Below are 18,650 nucleotides of genomic sequence, written 5' to 3'. Positions count from 1 at the left end.
TCACAGTGCCAGGGCCAGTTATGTCCTGTGATGCTGGAGCTAGTTGTGTCCCATGGTGCTAGAGCCAGTTATATTTCATACTCCCAGTGCCAGGCTTACACTACTGAAAATTATGTCCCATGTTGGGGGGGAGCGCAGAGTTTGGCTTAGAGAGAGACCACATTTGAGCAACAGCAGAGGTCTTCTAGAGAAGGCTCTTAGGCACTAACTCTAAGTAGGTTCAGTTTACAATTACAAAAATAAGCTTCATAAGGGCAAACCTCAAAATTGAGGCCTTGGGTTGTTAAATTGGGAGCCCCTCTTCCTTAAGAAAATGTTAAGCTTACTCACCTGGGAAATTCCTAATAGTTTTATCTTTCCCAGTCCCTCAAGGGACATTGCAGGCATTTTTTTTTTCTGTCTCAAATACTCTGAAATGCAGAGTATAAAACATTAACTTGTATAAAACATTAAGATTTTGTTCTTTATTCCAGGTTTCATATTAAATAAAGCTGAATTAGGTTGTTTGACTCAATAGACAGATTAAATTAGACAATGTAAATTTTGGACAAAATAAACATTTTCCTTTTATCTCTCACACAAGTTAAAGCTTTAAAATACAGATATTATTTTTTATCTTGTATATTGATTTACCTTGGTTTTAACTGGATCAATTTAATCACATCCTTAATTGGTGTTTGATCTCTTTTAGTTTTTTAATTGTTGTTGTATGGACCCATGCTAACTTTCAGATCTGGGGAACCAAATCTAGATTTATGTGTCATATAGACACTTAAAGTTACAGGGAACTGCTGGGCTATACAAAGAGTAAAAGTACCTCAGAATTTAATGATAATAGTTAGTACTTATAATCTGGGCCTTAAGCAATCTTAAGTGAAGCTTCTTTCAGAAAAAAAAAAACATTAGATAGTTGTTTTATATTAAGAAACCATAGCAGAGGTTTTGTGTGTTCTGTTATACTTTTACACATTTACCAGAGTTATATTATTCAGCAGATAAAATAAATATATATATTTATTCAACTTTTTTTGGTGGGGGGGAAGGGGCATGGGCAGGCTCTGGGACTCAAAGCTGGGTCTCTGGCAGGGCAGGCAAGAATTCTGCCACTGGGCCACTGTTGCACCGCCCTCAACCTTTTTTAAAATTTGAGCACTTGTGCTTTTGTAGAAGTATTAGAGCAGAGCAGTGCAACTGACAGTTTGGCTGTTTTTATGATCTTTAGCCTTTTTAGAATAACTAAAACCATGACTAACAACACCATACTATTGCTTAACATCATACAGATTAGAATCAGGATATAACATCAACAGTGAGAATATTGTCAAATTTTTAGGAATTTATAAATCTTCAAATATATGAATATATTATTTTAACTAGCAACAAGAGAGAAAATCCCTTTTAACCATTATGATACTTCCAAACACTTCTTAGGTAATAGCTTAAGTTACTTTAGTACCTTATTTATACAAGATGAAAGAACAAATTATTTGAAACAGTTTTTTCCCTAACAGTGAGAAGGCTTGTCTTCTGAAATAAAGAACAATGCCAACATAAATATTAATATAGTTATTATTTTTATGTCTATGTTATTTCAACAGGGAGAAAGCTAAATTTTAGTTTTGTATGAATACTCAGCTTAACACAAAAGCTTTCTTTTATTAAATATATGATACAAAGCTTTTGAACCTGTATATTTTCTTCCAATAACAATATTCATGAAGGGAAAAGATACAGAGATACTATAAAATAATGGAGGGAGGGAAGAAATTTATGCTTGGGTTTAGAACATAGCCAGGCATCTATATACATTATATTCAGAACACATAAACGATTACTTTTTAATATATCTACAATATCTCAGTCTAATTCTGCACTACCTTCAGAGGTCAGGAAAGCCCCAAGTTTGAAATATAATTAGCTTTTTGATATTAAAGGGATTTACACTGAGAAAAAATTCAAATCTTTCTCAACTATATTCCCAACTGCTAAACAATGTCAGGAATGTGTTAATCCACAAAATTAAGTTATGATTTTTGAAAACCAGCTCAGAGTTCTGTTTAAACGCTACTTTCTTATTTAAAGGTCTTACATGTGTCATCTCTATGAGGACTTCTTAGGTCATTCCTTACCTTTTGGCCTTTTAAAATTCTTCCAGCATTTTTATTTCTTCATTGTGAAGAAATTTCTTCATTTTATACTCTGCCCTTATATAAATATATTCTAAATATTCTAACTAGAATATAAACGTTCTTAAGCCAGGAATTAGGTTTTCTCTATTTATGATGCATTTATTAACAGAAATATTCTGGTTGATATTAACAAATCCACTACAAATTCAGATTCTGTTATGTACTGAGGTAATAAATGACCAAGTAGCCAAAAGCCAGATTCTTTGAAATTCAGGTAATCAAGGTTACAAAAAAATCTATTTATATTTTTACTAAACTTAATTGATTTTTTAAATAGAATAGTTGAAGCATTAGCATATTTTTTATTTTATTATACTTTATATAAGTGTTATTATTACCAGGTACATTGCTTAGTTCATGTAACCTAACTTATCTAGTTAGGCTATTTTGAGAGGAATTTTAAGATTACAGAGTAAATATCCAAGGGGAGTAGATTTAGGAGGAAGAGTAGTTTTAGAGTTACCGTGAAGTGATTGGGCATTACTCATGACTATGGAAGGAAGGGAAGGGGCTTGTTAAACTCCAATTAAAAAGGAGGGGAGATTACTAAGTGCTAGGGAACTTTGCACACAAGAGGCTTACAGAGGTTTGCTCATGGAGAATTACGTTTAATGGTGCCCTTTGAGACTTATGATTACCAGCACTGTCTAGAGGTTTATGATCTCCCTGGGGGTGTGAGGCTGATGCATGTCGGGGCCTTGCACAGGAGGCTTACAGAGCTTTGCTCATGGGGGCTTATGCTTAACAGTTCCCTTCAAGGCTTATGATTACCAGCTCCCTTAGCAACTTATGGACTACCCAAGGCGCAGCTCTGAGTGAGACTCACCACCCAGATCCATGATCTAGTCACAACAACAAAGCAGGCATCCCCAGTTTGTTGTCAGGGATTGGGAAATTGCATGCAGTCTTTTGCTCAGGGCATCCCCTGAACTACTCTTGACTGCAGCAATGGAAAAAAAAAATGCTCTTGGATCCAGAGAGTTTTGATTGAGCTCAGACTTTAGGCCAGGCATGCTGAGGCAGGCTGAGTGGTTGCTGGGACACTGAACAAAACTCTCAAGGGGAGGATCTCAGCAGAAAGATGTCACTTACTTAGGATCGAATTAGCTGTAGACATTTGCGTTGAATGCCATGGGTGTGAGGTGGCATCACGTTAAGATGGTCTGGATTGGTGGACGCAAGCCATCAAGCACATGGAAACCTGAATGACCATGCGGTTCAGGGAAGAGAGTTGACTGAAAACCTGTCCCGTTGCCCCAAGGGGCTGGAGACCCAAACCTCAGTCTACTATCTGAATGAAGTCAACTGAAAGGCTGTCCCATCACCCTGAGTGGCTGGAAAACTAAGCCTCATCTGACCTCCATTTCTGGGTTTTGGCACCAGATATTAGGCACAGAGTCATCAAGGATTCCACACGGGACAGTGAGTCAAAGCTTAACAGGTATATTGAAGAAAGAAAGCAGGGAGAAAGCAGGTGGGAGCCAATGAAACCTACCAGTCAAAAGAAAGGAAATGGCTCCAGCTCTCTTTCTAAGAGCTGTGGTTTTAAAGGGAAAAATACCATGCCAGGAGGGGAGGGGGCCTGCTAGGTGGTGATGCACTGCTCTCCTTTAATGTACAGCTGTATCTACCAACAAGGGTTATCAAGCAGGTTGCCTTCTGATGGGTGTTGTGCTGGCATGCCTGAGCTGCCTGGTGGTCGTTCATCTGGTTCCACAAAAGAGCTAAGGGGCCCCTGAGTCAAAAAGTCCCTTTTAACATGCTGCAATATTGACATTCCTTTGTTCTTTCTCATGCAATTTTTACATTTAGTCACTACCATTGTACACTCTAGGCATTCCTAGATTATACCATATGAAAATAGATGGTCATCATATTTTAAAACTTCAACTTCTGTGTGAGACCAAACCAAAAAATGTTCATTTGGTACAAAATTTATGTTTTGACTAGTGCATTTCCTAATATAACTTATATGGACAGGTTAATTGAACACCATAAGTACATAGTTAGAAACTATCAAACCCATTCAGAAACTTTTCTAAAGAACAGTTTATCTCTTTTGGTTTTTTTTGGTCTTTTGAATTTTTTTTTTTGTATCTATGAAATTTTTAATCTTGTAAGTATATATAAATTCTGGGCTGGTGCAGAATAACTATTTAAAGATCATTTCAGTTGATATAATCCAGGGCACAAAATATATATGACAGAGTAGGCAGTTAAATTTGTTGATTATCCAAATGCATGAAAATTAGCTTCCAGCTTCTGCAATTTATTACACAAAAAGAACATTTATCTTTCCATATCCAATCAGAAATGCTTACTCACTTCAGCAGATGATGAAATACTGCTAATTATTTTTATTGTTCCCAGTAGTTTAATAGTCATTGGAAGATGCTACTACTTCCTACAATTAGAATAGGTTTATCTGTTTGTAATGTAGATATACCCAAATAATTTTGTTAGCAAAATAGCCTTGAGCAGCTGAAGAACAGCTTTCTTTTTAAAATTAAATCATTCATTGGTTCCCGGTGCCTGCCCATGCAAAAAAGAAAAAAAATTAAATCATTCAAAAATTGTATTAGTGCAATTCTTTCACCTTCAGATTGCCTTGATAATGGCCCAGTAAATTTCATTGGTTTCTGCCTTAAAATGCCATCCTGCCATTTCTAATTATTCTACAAAACAGTTCAGTATAATCTCTGGTCCCCTGGCCCTGTGTGCTGCCTCACAGTCCTGCTCATGGGACTAAATTTCCTGAGGGCAGAGGCTGATCTCATTTCTGTATCTCCAACACCTCCCACCTTGTATGGCACATACTGAGTACTCCATAAATGTGGAATGAATGAATGAAAAAATGCTTCAAGTTGAATATCCTAATATGAAGTATAAATGTTACCTCAACTGTTCCTATTATAACAATTTTAGTTATTATTTTTCTCACATTATTTTAAAAACTGTCTTTTCCTTTTCCTGTGTTTTATATAAAGAAACCATTGAGTTTTTAGAAAAAAATTTCTGCTGATAGACATTTTTTCATATAGCTCCAAAATATCCCCTTAAATTTCCCCTTCAGAGGAAATAACTATAATTAATTTTAAATGAATATTGAAAATAAAATACATGCTTGCAAATTACATAGACTATTTCATTTGTGATTCAAAAAGTTACCAAAATTTAAATGCATAAGGCAAAATCAAGTAAAATTGTAATTAGTGTGTTCCAATATGACTTCCTGGTTATGTATTCTCAGCCTAAATGTCTTATTCAGCTGTATCTTAACCACTGGTAAAATTACTCAAATGACAAAATCTGGATATCAGTCCTACAAGTTGTTTTTTTTTTTTTTTTTGCATGGGCAGGCACCGGGAATAGAACCCAGATCGCCATCGCCACACCATTCCCCACCACTTTTATGATTTACTAGCTAGCAGGGATTATGGCATCCTCATTTCTGTATCTCAAGGTAATTTTTTGTATTGTCCTGCATAATTGTTCTCAACATGAGGTGAGTTTTCCTCCCTAGACAATGTCTGGCAATTTCTTGTGACATTTTTGGTTCTTACCATTGGCATGGTGGTACTACTGGCATTTTATGGGTAAAGGCCAGGGATGCTGTTAATACCCTATAATACTCAAGACAGCCCCATGAAAAAAGATTACCCTGCCAGCACATCAGTAGTGCCAAGGTTGAAAAATGCTGGTCTACCATATAATATATACTCAATAAATGTATCTTGAACTAGAGTGAAATTTTATGATCACGTGTGAAGGAGGAGAAATTGGACTGTGATTGGACACTAGTGTGCCCTACAAAGCAGTCTTGGGCTTTATGCTTCCATGATACCCACTTAGAGAATATTTTTCTTATTCCATGTTTTTTTATTAACTTTATACAATAGTAGCTATATTTAAAATAACTAATTGAGTTCATTAAATTTGAATTATCTAGTGAAAGAGTTGAAGTGCGCTATATCAAAAACTGTGTAACTATCCATATCTACATAGTAATTGAGTTAATTATGTGTTATATTCTTCATAATGTTTAGACTATTAAATAAAATCCACACTATTTGTTTGTCTTATTTCCTTTTATTTCCCATGCTTTGGTGAAGTTATTAAACAGTGCCCAAAATATTACTCAAGTGACAGAGTTTCTAGTACTAGCTTTACCTCTTAATAGGTGTAGTATTTTAAGCAAATAATACAACTTACTAGGACTTCAGATTCCTTTTCTCTAAAATCTGTTTAAAATATCATATAGATGATATCTAGGTCTTTTCCAGCTCTTTTTTCCTGAACAATTTTGTTCTTTTATTGTGGTCTTTATCCTGCTTTCATTTCTGCCCTCTTTCTTTTATTTAAATGGCTTCGTTTATTATTTTTATGCTTCACCCAAATCTCATGTCTACGTATCTCAGATCTTTCACCCAATGTGGGAGATGGCTTTGGCTGTACAAATGCTGTCAATAACAAATAGTCCTAGACCACCTTGCTTTGATTCTGTCTTGCTTCTCACCTAGGACTTTCATATAAAATTTCAAGGGGTTCAATTCTCATTTTTTTTCTTTAATTTCTTCCTTTTTTTTTTTCAATTCTCATTTCGTTCAACATAAATGGTAACACTGTACATTGTGCATGGCAGAAGTCTGGGCTGCCTCACGTGACATTCTGTTCCTTACTTTCCATAGGTTTTGATGCCTACCTGGCTCTTAACATCTGATTTTATCTTAAATCTCTGGCTTTCCAGTTTTCCCTTAGACAAGCCTCTTTCTCAAGTGCTTTGTTAGTCATTCCCTTAATTATGTTTTTTCCTACTTTTCTGGCCCAATCCAGTCCATAACTATACTGATTGACATGATTCAAAAGTGATGAGAGAGAAAATGGCAAGGAAGTGCTGTGTTTATTGCACAATATGTAAATATCTTGTTGAGAAAATTAAAAGGATATGAGGAGTATGTGGGGAATACATGTTTGTTCCTTTTCTCAGAAATCACCCTTCTTTTTTTGCCTGTGGCCTTGGCAACCCACACAAAGGCACTCTGGGCAGCCAGGCCTTTCCCCATAAGGCCTATGACATTGGGTTCATTTCATCATTTCTTTTCTTGGCTCAGTATAAACAGTCTTTAGAATGATTATCAACTTAATAATTTAGATGTACTACTGATGTGGACTTGGGTTTTCTAAGCAATATACAACATATATACAATTAGGTGTCCCCCTTTACTCCATGAGTCTAGCATGACATGAGAGCAAGTTATATTATGAAGAAAAATCATTAATTAGACCCACAGGAAGCCAATATACCGTACTTATTTAATTTAGAAGGGTATCGTCTATCTGTGCTTAAACCCTGAATATGCCTATTATAAGCAGTGAATAGAAAAGAAGAGCTAGTAAGAATGAATAGAGTCAAACTCAATCAGCCAAATACATTTATGAATATCAGTTACTAAAGAGGCCAAGAAACTTGGAAGCTGTTTTTGTAAATAGGCAAAAATCAAGTACTCTGGGGCCTGCCTCAGACTCCATTATGGTCCTTTGGGCAGGACCCTGCTCCTGACAATCTGTCAGTTTTCTTTCCTGCCTTCATCTTCTGTTGTTCTCTGTGAACATCAAATCACTATTAAAAAATGTGAGTCCAAACCTTAGCAAACATATTTTAATGACATTTATTGCAGAAATTTTGTTCACTGGAAGTGCTCATCTCTCAATGTTACTATCCCTCCTAAGACTCTCTGTAGCACTCTAGTATCTATAAACACAAATTCATATTCTGTAAATGTGCACCAAACTTTGCCCTTTATTATACCACCCCTTCCTCTTTATTTTCATTTCTGTCTTTTCCCTTCCTTGCAATTAGTGATCCAGGTTTACTACTCTATTTGGTTGTAGTTACTTTTCTCTTGTGCCCGAGACTCTATTCCCCCTTTCCTTGTTGCTTGGAATTCTCTTGCCATCTCAGGTCAACCTGTCCTTCACCTGGCTTCCGAATTCTGCTCTGGGCTCATGGCCTTGTTTTTCCCTCCTAATCATCAACTAAAATGAACTTGGTATTTCTTTTTTGCTTATCATATCTTATGCCAATTTTTAAAAAATTTTTGCTACATTCCATTAAAAGTAAATTTTCATATCTGTCTACCCATGAAGGCTTTGACCTCTGTGGGGACAAGAACTATACCTTACAAGAATCATACCTTTTAAATTTATTACTGCATTTTTGACAATTAAGTGAAATGCCTGGAAAAAAATAGATATTTTAATATGGAATATTTTGTACTCTTTTCCTTCAACATCCACTTATTTTCAGAATTCTACAGGCATGGCTATTTCTTGGATCTACTCATCAACAGAAATCTTTTTCCAAATGCTAAAATTTCCATCTGAGCAAAAGCTTACTCTTGTACTTCTTATCTTTGCTCATTCTCATTAGACCTTGTCTTTGCTATTTTTTACCCTCTCCATTTATTTAAGCCCTTTTTAGTGTCTTAGTTTATTACCCTACTACTGACTTCTTCTCTCCTCACTCAAACAACACCTATTGGTTAGTGGCTTTAGCACAAGCACATTCTATCTCCACCCTCCCCAATTCCCTTGATCTACTGACATTTTACTGCAACTATTTTGCCCTCAGTCTACTTGGACAAAGACAACAATCTGATATGTAATTTCAAATATGTCTTCATTTTTGCTTGTGGATCTTTTTAATCATGCTGATTTTTCCCATTAACTAGAACTTTGCACCATTTTATAGAACCCCAAAACCATAACCACTTCCCTCACTTTCATTTGAAAATACCTCTCTCTACCTCACTGGGAAAAATAAGACCATTTAATATGAAATTAAACTTCTTTGCCCTGTATCTCAAAATATGTGTTATATTTACTCAATCGTGTATATTTTCTCCTATCCCAAATGAAACGTGTTCATTTTTCATAGGTATAACTCTACAGGCGTGACTCTGATCCTATACCATTTTCTCTAGAACTTGATCCATCAATTTATCCTTATCCTTGTGGTGTGTTTCAAGTCTGTCTTTCCATTGGCCCATTGGCCTTTTTCTTGTAAACTACAAGTATTTCCTATCCTAAAAACGGTTTCCTGTGATTCTGGTTATCCTGAAAGAGATAATGCAATCCCAAAGGTGAATTATGTCAAACTACATATCTGCAATTCAAAGGCATCATAATGTGACTCCATCAAACTTATGCAAGAGTAACTTATACTCTATATTCTCTATTCATGCTTAAATGCAGAATTCATCAAACTCGGTGTCTTCTCTTCATGATCTTGCATTTCCTCTAGCCTAAATACTTTGCTGCAATTTCGTCATCTCAAAATTCTACTCGTTCTTTTGAGGCCCAACTAAAATAGCATCTCCTTAATGAACACTGTCCCCATCTACACTCAGCACCTTTTCTCTCTTCTTCAATGCAGTCAAAAATAAATTCTGCACATGTAAGTCAAAATGCTACATTGATAGCTAAATTTTATAGCAAAATCTCAAGTGAGTAAAAACATGGCCTGTGGGGCACTGCATACGACCAGATAAAATCATTTGTAGTCAGACAGACTTGGATATAAATGATATCTCTACCACTCATAAACAATATGATTTGAGCAAGTTTCTTAATCCTTTTATGTCTTGGTTTCCTCAACCAAAATATGAAATGATGATTTTATGAGGCTTAAACACAATAATATCTACAGATTAGCACTAAATTATAAGTACCCATTTTATGACAATGATTATTATGCCTAAAATAAAAATGGATAATAAATGTTTGCCAAATACGTACGTCTCCATGACACTGGGCAAAACTTTTATGACAGATTTATCCAGAAATACAGAAATTTGCCTAAATCAGTCATTTAGATTCCTTCTCTGAGTCACTCCATTGCCAAGGAAGGTTTATTCCTCTTGTGAACAAAATATTAGTTTAAAGTAAACGGTTTATTTTCCTCAAATCAGGTGACCCTGGGAGCTAAGCAATTTGCCTGTCATGATTTAGCTATCATCATGGGCTTCTCTACCTCGTCAGTTCCTCTATTGTAGGACAAAACACTAACAGCTGCTTAGGCTAGCATTGCATTGAGGCCCTGGGAAGCCCCTGCATATCTCTGATGTTCTCTGAGAATTCCTCCTCAGCTGAAGTCTTGAGGTCCCAGCAAGAACTAAAGCGACCCAATCATGTACCCAATAACTAGGGGACTGGGCCAGTGTCCTTGTCTTCCAGATATTGTTTTTAGCTGTTGGACGATTACATTTCCTGGATAGGTTTTCTTCGTCATTTTGTGAAACACTCCCTTGTTTAAATGCTCCCCAGAATTTCTAGGGACAGATAATGGGTGGAAATCATTTTCTAATCATGCAGACTTCTTGGAATTGAAATTCCCAGTTGATTATATTTCAGATTACAAAATTAGCATGTCATTGAATACAGAATATAAAAGGCTACAGAAGCAGACAGATGTTCATCCTCTCAGAAACACTTTCACCGCTCGTCCTCCATCTTGGGAGAAAGGTAAGAATTTCAGATGTGAATTCAATATATCCCCTTCTTACCCTTTATTTCAAACTAGATTGAGATAAAGAAGAACAGAATTGCTTAAAATAAATTCTTTTAAATAGGAGTATTTAAAATAATGCTGACACTGTTTTCAAAACTGATGTTTAAAAATAGAAGTGGCTGAGAGGATTTGGCAAAAATTATAATGACTTATACAGGGTTTATGAGTCTAAGCAAATGTAGTACCACAAATTACATTTTTTAGTACAAACCTAGTTAGTGGGAATATCAAAAAGAGATTTATTTCTTGAACTAAGTAAATCTTCTGACTTGTCTTAACGTATCATAGCCTTAAAAATAAATGTATTCAAATTATCATATGGGTAGGTGAATAATTATTGGGAAAGCTTTATCCAACAGGTAGTGTTTAGACAAAGCATAATTAGTAAAGAAACAGAGAGACCGTGGACTATAGTTAATATCCAATTATAAAAATGGTCTTTCAATTATAATAAATGTACCACGCTAAAGCAAGGTGTTAATAGGGTGGCACACAGAAACTCTGTATTTTACGCATGAATTTTCTATAGTCCTCTGACTTCTCTAATTAAAAAAAAAACTACAAGAAAAAAACAAACTGAAAGTGTAGTTTGGGAATATGCATTACTTGGAATGTTTCATATTTTAGGAGAAAAATGTATTCATCAGACTTGTCTATGACATTCATCTTCCAGGTTTATCATCAAGTTTATGATATTTCCAATCATATTAAAATAGAGACATGGAATTACAGAATCATGTTTTAAAAGAAGCAAATATTTACCTAGCAGGGAGATACTTTGATCATGAAGGTGCTTTTCCAAGTACGAGATTTGTCCATTGCGCTCTGGTGTGCTGACCCCTGGGAAATTAGACTGCATAATTTGTGGTAGTGGGGGACTACATTGTCTCTTTCCCTTGTATAAATCAAAACAAAATAAAACAAGCAAACAAAAGAAGGGAAGTGTTTCACTTTGTAAGGAAATTCAAATTTTGACAGAGGTAATTTGAAAATAAAGGAACGAACTGATTTGTAAGAAAGAGTAGCTTAGACTGCATGCCAGTAATGAAGTTCTGATTTAACTGGTTTATAAAACGTTACTGAGTATAAAGTATAAGGAAGGCAATAGATCCTCCCTAACTATAAGGCTCTCCAATAAAGTACCATGTTCTTTTTTGAATCACTTCAAAATTTTGTTCACTGTTGTATCCCAGCAACTAGACAATGTCTGGTAATAAGTAGTGTTTACTAAAAATTTTGAGCAAATGAATTAATAAATCTCTTAGTAAACATTTATTTCATCTTTATACATTTCAAAAAATATACTACTGTGAACAAGGTGAAAAGAATCAGATAAAGGTAACAGAGAGCTGAAAAAAACCTGAATGGCTGACAAATGAAGTTTGGATTTTATAGTAAAAATAAGGAGCCACATATAGCCTTGGTCATATGATAAAACTTCTATCAGCATTTTTTTCTCTAAAATAAGACATTTTATTTAACATTATATTTTGGATTCATTAAAAGATACATAACCCCACCTAAATGAGAAAATATATCAGATTGTCAGTCACTTACTATGTCCTCATTTCTGCAATCACAGGAGTTGATAGCAATGAAGGTCCTCATCCTTGCTTGCCTGGTGGCTCTTGCTCTCGCAAGGGAGGTAAGTGGAGAGGGAAATTTCAAAATAATTAATGTCTACTGGACTACCTGATTTTGTATAGTGAATAATGTCACTAACATCTTTAAATGTTCAGAAAAATCAGACTTTCAACATAATTTTTTTGGCTCCTAAAAAATTGGTTTACAATACCCCATTTTTCAGTTCAGATTCTTTCAGGGCTACAAATCTGAATCAGAAGTTTTCTGCACCACTGTGCCACCAGTCCCTAAAGGAAAGACAAGCAAACCAGGCAGCAGTCAACAAAATAATAAGAAACATAAAGCAACAAAAAAGAGTAATATTGCACAAATACAATTGCATGAACGTGCAACCTAGATAAATAGATCTTATACCAGTGGTAAAACACATGTATTCCTCACCTTAGGTATTGGGTCAATCCTATTTGTGTGTGTGCAATTACACCCAGAGGATAGAATATCAGGCAGTACCAAAGTAATCATGATCATGATCATAATAAAAAATGTTTACTACAAATTGAAATAACTTTTTTCTCTTATTCATCAAAATTCCTGTAATTCATTCCAATAACATAAAAATATACCAATAGGAAATTTACTAAACATCAAAGACATCATAATAACTGTTTTTCAAGTCTCTTGAGAGACAAATAGCATTTATTTTTTATTTCTCAAATTAATTTGTGCACAAACAAGGTAAAAATTAAGTAGGAAAAATGTTAATAATGAGTTAGCTATTGACACTAAACTGGCGGTATTCTGTTTTCTTTACAGAAAGAACCTGTTGTGTTTAGTGAGGTAAGACATTTTTTATTAAGAACAAATTTTCCAACCATAAAGCAGTTTTATGTTCTATGGAGACTCACCTGATTGTTAACTTTTTGTTTTCCCTTACAGACTGTAGAAAGTTTTTCAAGCAGTGAGGTAAGATGATTTTTATTTATAGGCAATTTTGGAAGAGTAAAGAGCTATGCTTATCATTCTATTGTGTTACATTAGGGTAGTTAAGCCAACGCAGCTTCATTCTGACATATAACTATGATGTAAATTCCCAGTATCATATATTTATAGATAGAATAAATGTCTGGAGAAGTCAATAGTCTTCTAGGTTGACTCACTACTTAAATTTGTAAGACACGTTGCCCCCTTTTTTATTACTATGCTTGTAGTTATGTTTTCTGCCTTCACTTTTTACTGAGCTCTCTCTACTCTGACCTCATTCATTGTTATGATAATCCTTTATTGAGCAACTTCTGTGATTCAGACATTGCCTAGTTGCTGGTGATGCAAACCTAAAAGATAAAGATGCAGATAGCAAGGAACTCATAATATAGTGGGGAGGCAGACATGCAAATGAGCATGTTTTGTAAATACAATTGTCACTTAAGTAAATAAGAAGCAATGAGACTTAGTGCAATCCTAAATTTGCCTGGGAGAGCCAAATAATTACTTACTCTTTTTAAAAGGCTATCACCTGTTAATTAAATGGTGCATTTATATACTGCTTGTCTCATCAAAAATATTTAAAAATCCATAGGGGTATTTATTTCTTATAATTCATTGACACACTTTCTTTGTTATACCTTTGAAGCCTAAGGTATAACAAATGAACTAAGAATGATAGGCAGAATGTACCAATGATTATTAAAACATATTTTCAATGAGTATTATTATTTTAGTATCAGATAGGGTATTAGAGATCATTTGTTGTGGTAGGAAGGGAGGGTAGAGAAAAAGAGAAATTAGTATTTATTAAAAACCTTTTTTATACCATGCTAACTAATTTTCTTTTCTCTTCTGATTGCATTCATCTTTCTTTTACAGAATAGACTTATTCATGTAAGCATATATGCTTCAGGGGTTACCCTAAGTCATAAATGACATTATCAAATAAGTTGTTCACATGAACCTATTAACTGCCTTCATTTTCTGACTTACGTAAGAACTGCTTGTTTAAGTAGGAGATCATTGAAACTGAATCTGATTTTGTTTTTATTTTGCTGAAGGAATCTAGTACAGAAGTCAACAAGGTAAACCCTTCATATTTAAATGTACATATTTTTAAAGTTTCTCATGTTTACATTTAACAGATGATGACATTTCTTTATTCATGCTATGTTTTTAGGAGAAAATTGAGAAGACGCAACATGAGGAACAACAAAGAGAGGTAATTTGTTCATGATGAGTATATTTTAAGAATGAAATATAATACATAAAAAATATTCATTAGGTTTATACTCAGTCTAAAGAATGATAATAAAATAAATGGCATGCATCTTCCAACCCCTGTAAGAAATGGAACATTGACAAAGTCAATATTCTCCAACATAAATGCATTTTTTAAAACATAATCAGTTTTGAGATTACATGTTTAAGACCTAAGAAAAATTACTGATTTACTCATTTTAATAAAGTTATACCTTTTTCAACAAATGCATATTATTAGGACCATTTCCCAGTTGGGGACTATGTTCTTATTCTCAAGGTGGTGATGAAAGGGAATAGGGAGACAATATGGCACAAAATCTTGACTTGACCATTTATCAGCTGTGTGATTTTGGCCTCAAGTTTCTCCATACTGCAATTTCTTCATTTGTAAACTGGGAATATTAATAAGAATATCTACCCCATAAGAGTGATGAGCTGACACATAATGAATAATGAATGGTTTCACAATAACATATTTTAGGTTTTATATGTACAGTTTTTGAATACTTGATGTTATTAAAGTATTTCCGTTAGACAGATGTAAGAAGGAGTATTGAGCAATTGAATAGAGAATTGTCTGTCATTGCTACCCAATTATTAAGTAACAGTGCTTGCTTAAAAATCAAGGATTTTTGGATCTGCCACGGTGGCTCAGCAGGCAGAGATCTAGACTGCCATGCTGGAAACCTGGGTTCGATTTCCGTTGCCTGCCCATGTTAAAAAAAAAAAAAATTCAAGGATTTTCCTGAAAACATAAAATTCTATATTTAACTAAATAACATTTATGGTAACATACTTCTAATTGTAATATTTCAGCCTCCCTGTTTTATCAAGAAAGTTCTAAATTAAATTGAATTTACAAATTGACGCCATTTGAAAGACTCTAGATAGCTACCTTCTACCAAGGAAAGCTGTGCTAGTGGTTGGTAGGTATTAACTCCCTGAAGTTAGCCAAAAATTAAGACTGAATTTTAATGAAAACAAAACAAAAGAAAACCTTGGAATTGCCCCCTAAATTTTTTAAGTTGTATCTCCTCTTATCATATGAAAAACTGTTTGGTGTGTCATCCACATCCATGTTGAAAGTCGATGCCCTTTGAATACCAAGTGTGTGGTTTTGGAAAAGTTCGAAGGTCTTGAAATGCCCAACATTGTTTTTAGTCTGGTGTGTGAATTCGTCTATGAAGTGAGTGAACTAACGAGAAATCTTTCAAAAGCCATTTTACTTGCTATTCTTCATATGAACCCAAATAATTTCTTAACCAAAGAAGTGAAGGATTATCTTTCTCTCTTTTCACTCATTGTGAAAATATGTTGTGACAATTACAGTTCTCCAAGAAAGAGAAGATTAATTCATTAGGAATGACAGCTGTAACTGAATTACGGCCTCAAAAATTCCTATTCTTTCTTTCCAGGATGAAACCCAGGATAAAATCCACCCCTTTATCCAGCCCCAGCCACTGATCTATCCTTATGCTGAGCCCATCCTTTACCCCGTCCTTCAACAAAACGTCCTGCCTCTTGCTCAGCCTGCCATGATGCTGCCTTTCCTTCAATCTGAAATAATGAAAGTCCCTGAAGATAAAGACAACATCTTCTCTAAACCCAATGTTATGCCCTTCCTTAAATCTCCAAGGGTGCCCTTTACTGATAGCCAAACCCCGAGTCTCAATGATCGTGAACATCTGTACCTTCCTCTACCTCTGCTCCAGCCCTTAATCCACCAGCAACCTCAACCTATTCCTCAGGGTCCTGTGGTTTCTGCTCGGCCCCAGCTCTCTCTCTCTCAGCCCCAAATCCTGCCTGTTCCCCAGCATATGATGCCCCAGCCCCAGAAGAATATACCTATCCAAGCCTTTCTGCTGTACCAAGAGCCTGCACTTGACTTTACTCCGGAGTTCTACCCTATGACCCAACAACTTCCCCAAGGTTACAACCCTATTACTGTAAGTTCAAATCGAGTTGCTTTGCTGGTTCACTCATAGTATGTGTCTATTGTTAGAATGAATGAGAACTGTAAAATGAAAAAATAAAGGCATGTGTTTATGGATCCAAAAAGTACACAGTTTACATACACCATAGAATCAGCTGAAGAGCTTTTTTAGTTTTTTTTTTCAGAATCCAAATGCCTAGCCTTACTCACAGAAATTCTGAAATAGTTGTTTTGATTTTCTGTGTAGAAGAAAGAAACTGATTGTTTGGTAGGAATGCTTGTAGGGATTCTGATTTAATTGATCTGTTGAAAACTTCTGATTTAGATAGAGGAATACTTAATCTAGGCTCATTTAAACTATAATTAAATTCAGGAAACTGATTTAACTTGGAATAAAGAAGATTTATTATTTTATGTAGCTCGAAATTTTCCCTTGTGTTTATTCCTCACATCCTTTCCTTCACAAAACCTTTTTCTTGATATATGTGCATATGAGAACAAAAGATTGAGATGTTTGTTTCATTACTCAAAGCATTCTTAGGACAAGTGTTTTTTTCAAGATGTGCAATGCATATATACGTTTATATATTTATACATATATTTATTTATTTTTAAGGTCTAAGAGGATTATAGAGTTGATTGCTCTTCCTCACTTTTGGTAAGTTTTGGGGGTTAGAAATTAGATTTATCATTAGTTAGTGCATGTTTTCAGAGGCACTTATTCTCTTGGATAAGCCTAAGGGAGGCAAACTCAGTTAATATATCAGTTATTTATTAGTTATCAATTTATTCTCAATGCTTGACTAGTTTTAACTGACCTAAAATTAAGCATTTTTCTTTATTAGAGAAGTTATCAGTTTATAGAATAATCATGTATAAAATACAGGATTCCCATTTATTTCCCCATTATTAACACCTTGTATTGGTGTGGTACATTTATAACAATTGATGAAAGCACATTTTTATAATTGTACTATTATCTGTAGTCCATGGTTTAGCTTAAGATTCATTGTGTTGTGCAGTTACATGCATTTAAAACACTTTTTTCTCTTGTAGCATATATACAACTTAAAATTTCCCCTTATAACCACATTCAAAATATGTCAGTGCTGCTAATTGCATTTACAATGTCAAATAATGTGCTTTATGTGTTTTGAATAATTTTAAAGTTTATTTACATAGTATTGTATTAAAAGATTTGATTGATTTGCTTCCAAATGCCTATATCTTTACATTTTATTATCCTCAGTTTTATGAAAAAGGAAAAGAATTCTTTTTTTTTTTGAACTTTTTTTAAAAGGTCAACTTGCATTTTTATTTCTAACTTTGACTTCACCAGGCTTTGTTTTATCGTTTAAAATTTAAACTAATATATATTTTTTCTGTTTCACAGAATTGACTGTGAATGGACTTGTGGCCCATATTATGCTACCAGAAATTATTTTTTAATTAATCCACATGGGAAAAAAAAAAGAAACTTTATTATTTTATATATGTTGTGTATTGTGTGGTATTAATCTTCATTTGAAGTTGACTCTTAACCTCTTTATACTTTGCAAATTTTAATGCATTTAGTACCATACCAGTTCAATTGCGAGCTGGAAACACTATAAACACATCTAAAATATGTACAAAAATGGTAACTGGAATTGTGCTTATTATTATTTCTTAAAACCTATTTCCTTTCCAGTCATTTCAATAAATTAATCCTTTAGGCATATTTAAGTTGTCCAGTCTTTATTGCAATTTGTTTTTTTTGTATGCTGCATGGTGGGGGTCCCATTTCACTCTTTTTTCATGTGAGTATCCCATTATTGCAGCACCATTTGTTGAAGTTTTGTTTGTTTTTTTTGTTGGTTGGTTGGTTTGTTTTTGGGAAGTGCATGGGCCGGGAATCGAACCCGGGTCTCCTTCATGGCAGGCGAGAATTCTATCCCTGAACTACTCTTTTACTCCCTTTGTTACAATTTTTAAAAGCTAATTGTCATCCTAACCAGCAGAGGCAGAGGTGGGAAGCCCTGATGCAGGGGCAGGGATGGGGGCTGCAACATGGGAGGTTGGGGAGCCAGGAGGACCTCATGTTGTAGCTGTGACAAAACCAGACTCAGGTTCTTATTAGCATTAGCGT

General features: G+C 34.6%; 1 protein-coding gene across 1 annotated transcript in view; it reads left to right on the top strand.

Moving 5' to 3' along the window:
• The window catches only part of CSN2 (casein beta), a 365,252-nt gene extending 348,678 nt beyond the window's left edge, over nt 1-16,574 (top strand). Inside the window, exons 5-10 of the mRNA XM_077137094.1 lie at nt 10,602-10,712; nt 12,341-12,403; nt 13,279-13,305; nt 14,388-14,411; nt 14,510-14,548; nt 16,005-16,574. Of these exons, the coding sequence (XP_076993209.1) occupies nt 10,659-10,712; nt 12,341-12,403; nt 13,279-13,305; nt 14,388-14,411; nt 14,510-14,548; nt 16,005-16,574 (777 nt within the window). The 5' untranslated portion in view covers nt 10,602-10,658. The remainder of the gene's footprint in view (nt 1-10,601; nt 10,713-12,340; nt 12,404-13,278; nt 13,306-14,387; nt 14,412-14,509; nt 14,549-16,004) is intronic.
• Nucleotides 16,575-18,650: the final 2,076 nt, after the last annotated feature.

This window comes from Tamandua tetradactyla, chromosome 19 (genome assembly GCF_023851605.1).
Source record: "Tamandua tetradactyla isolate mTamTet1 chromosome 19, mTamTet1.pri, whole genome shotgun sequence".
NCBI lineage: Eukaryota > Metazoa > Chordata > Mammalia > Pilosa > Myrmecophagidae > Tamandua > Tamandua tetradactyla.
This window is presented reverse-complemented; position numbering and strand designations above follow the sequence as displayed.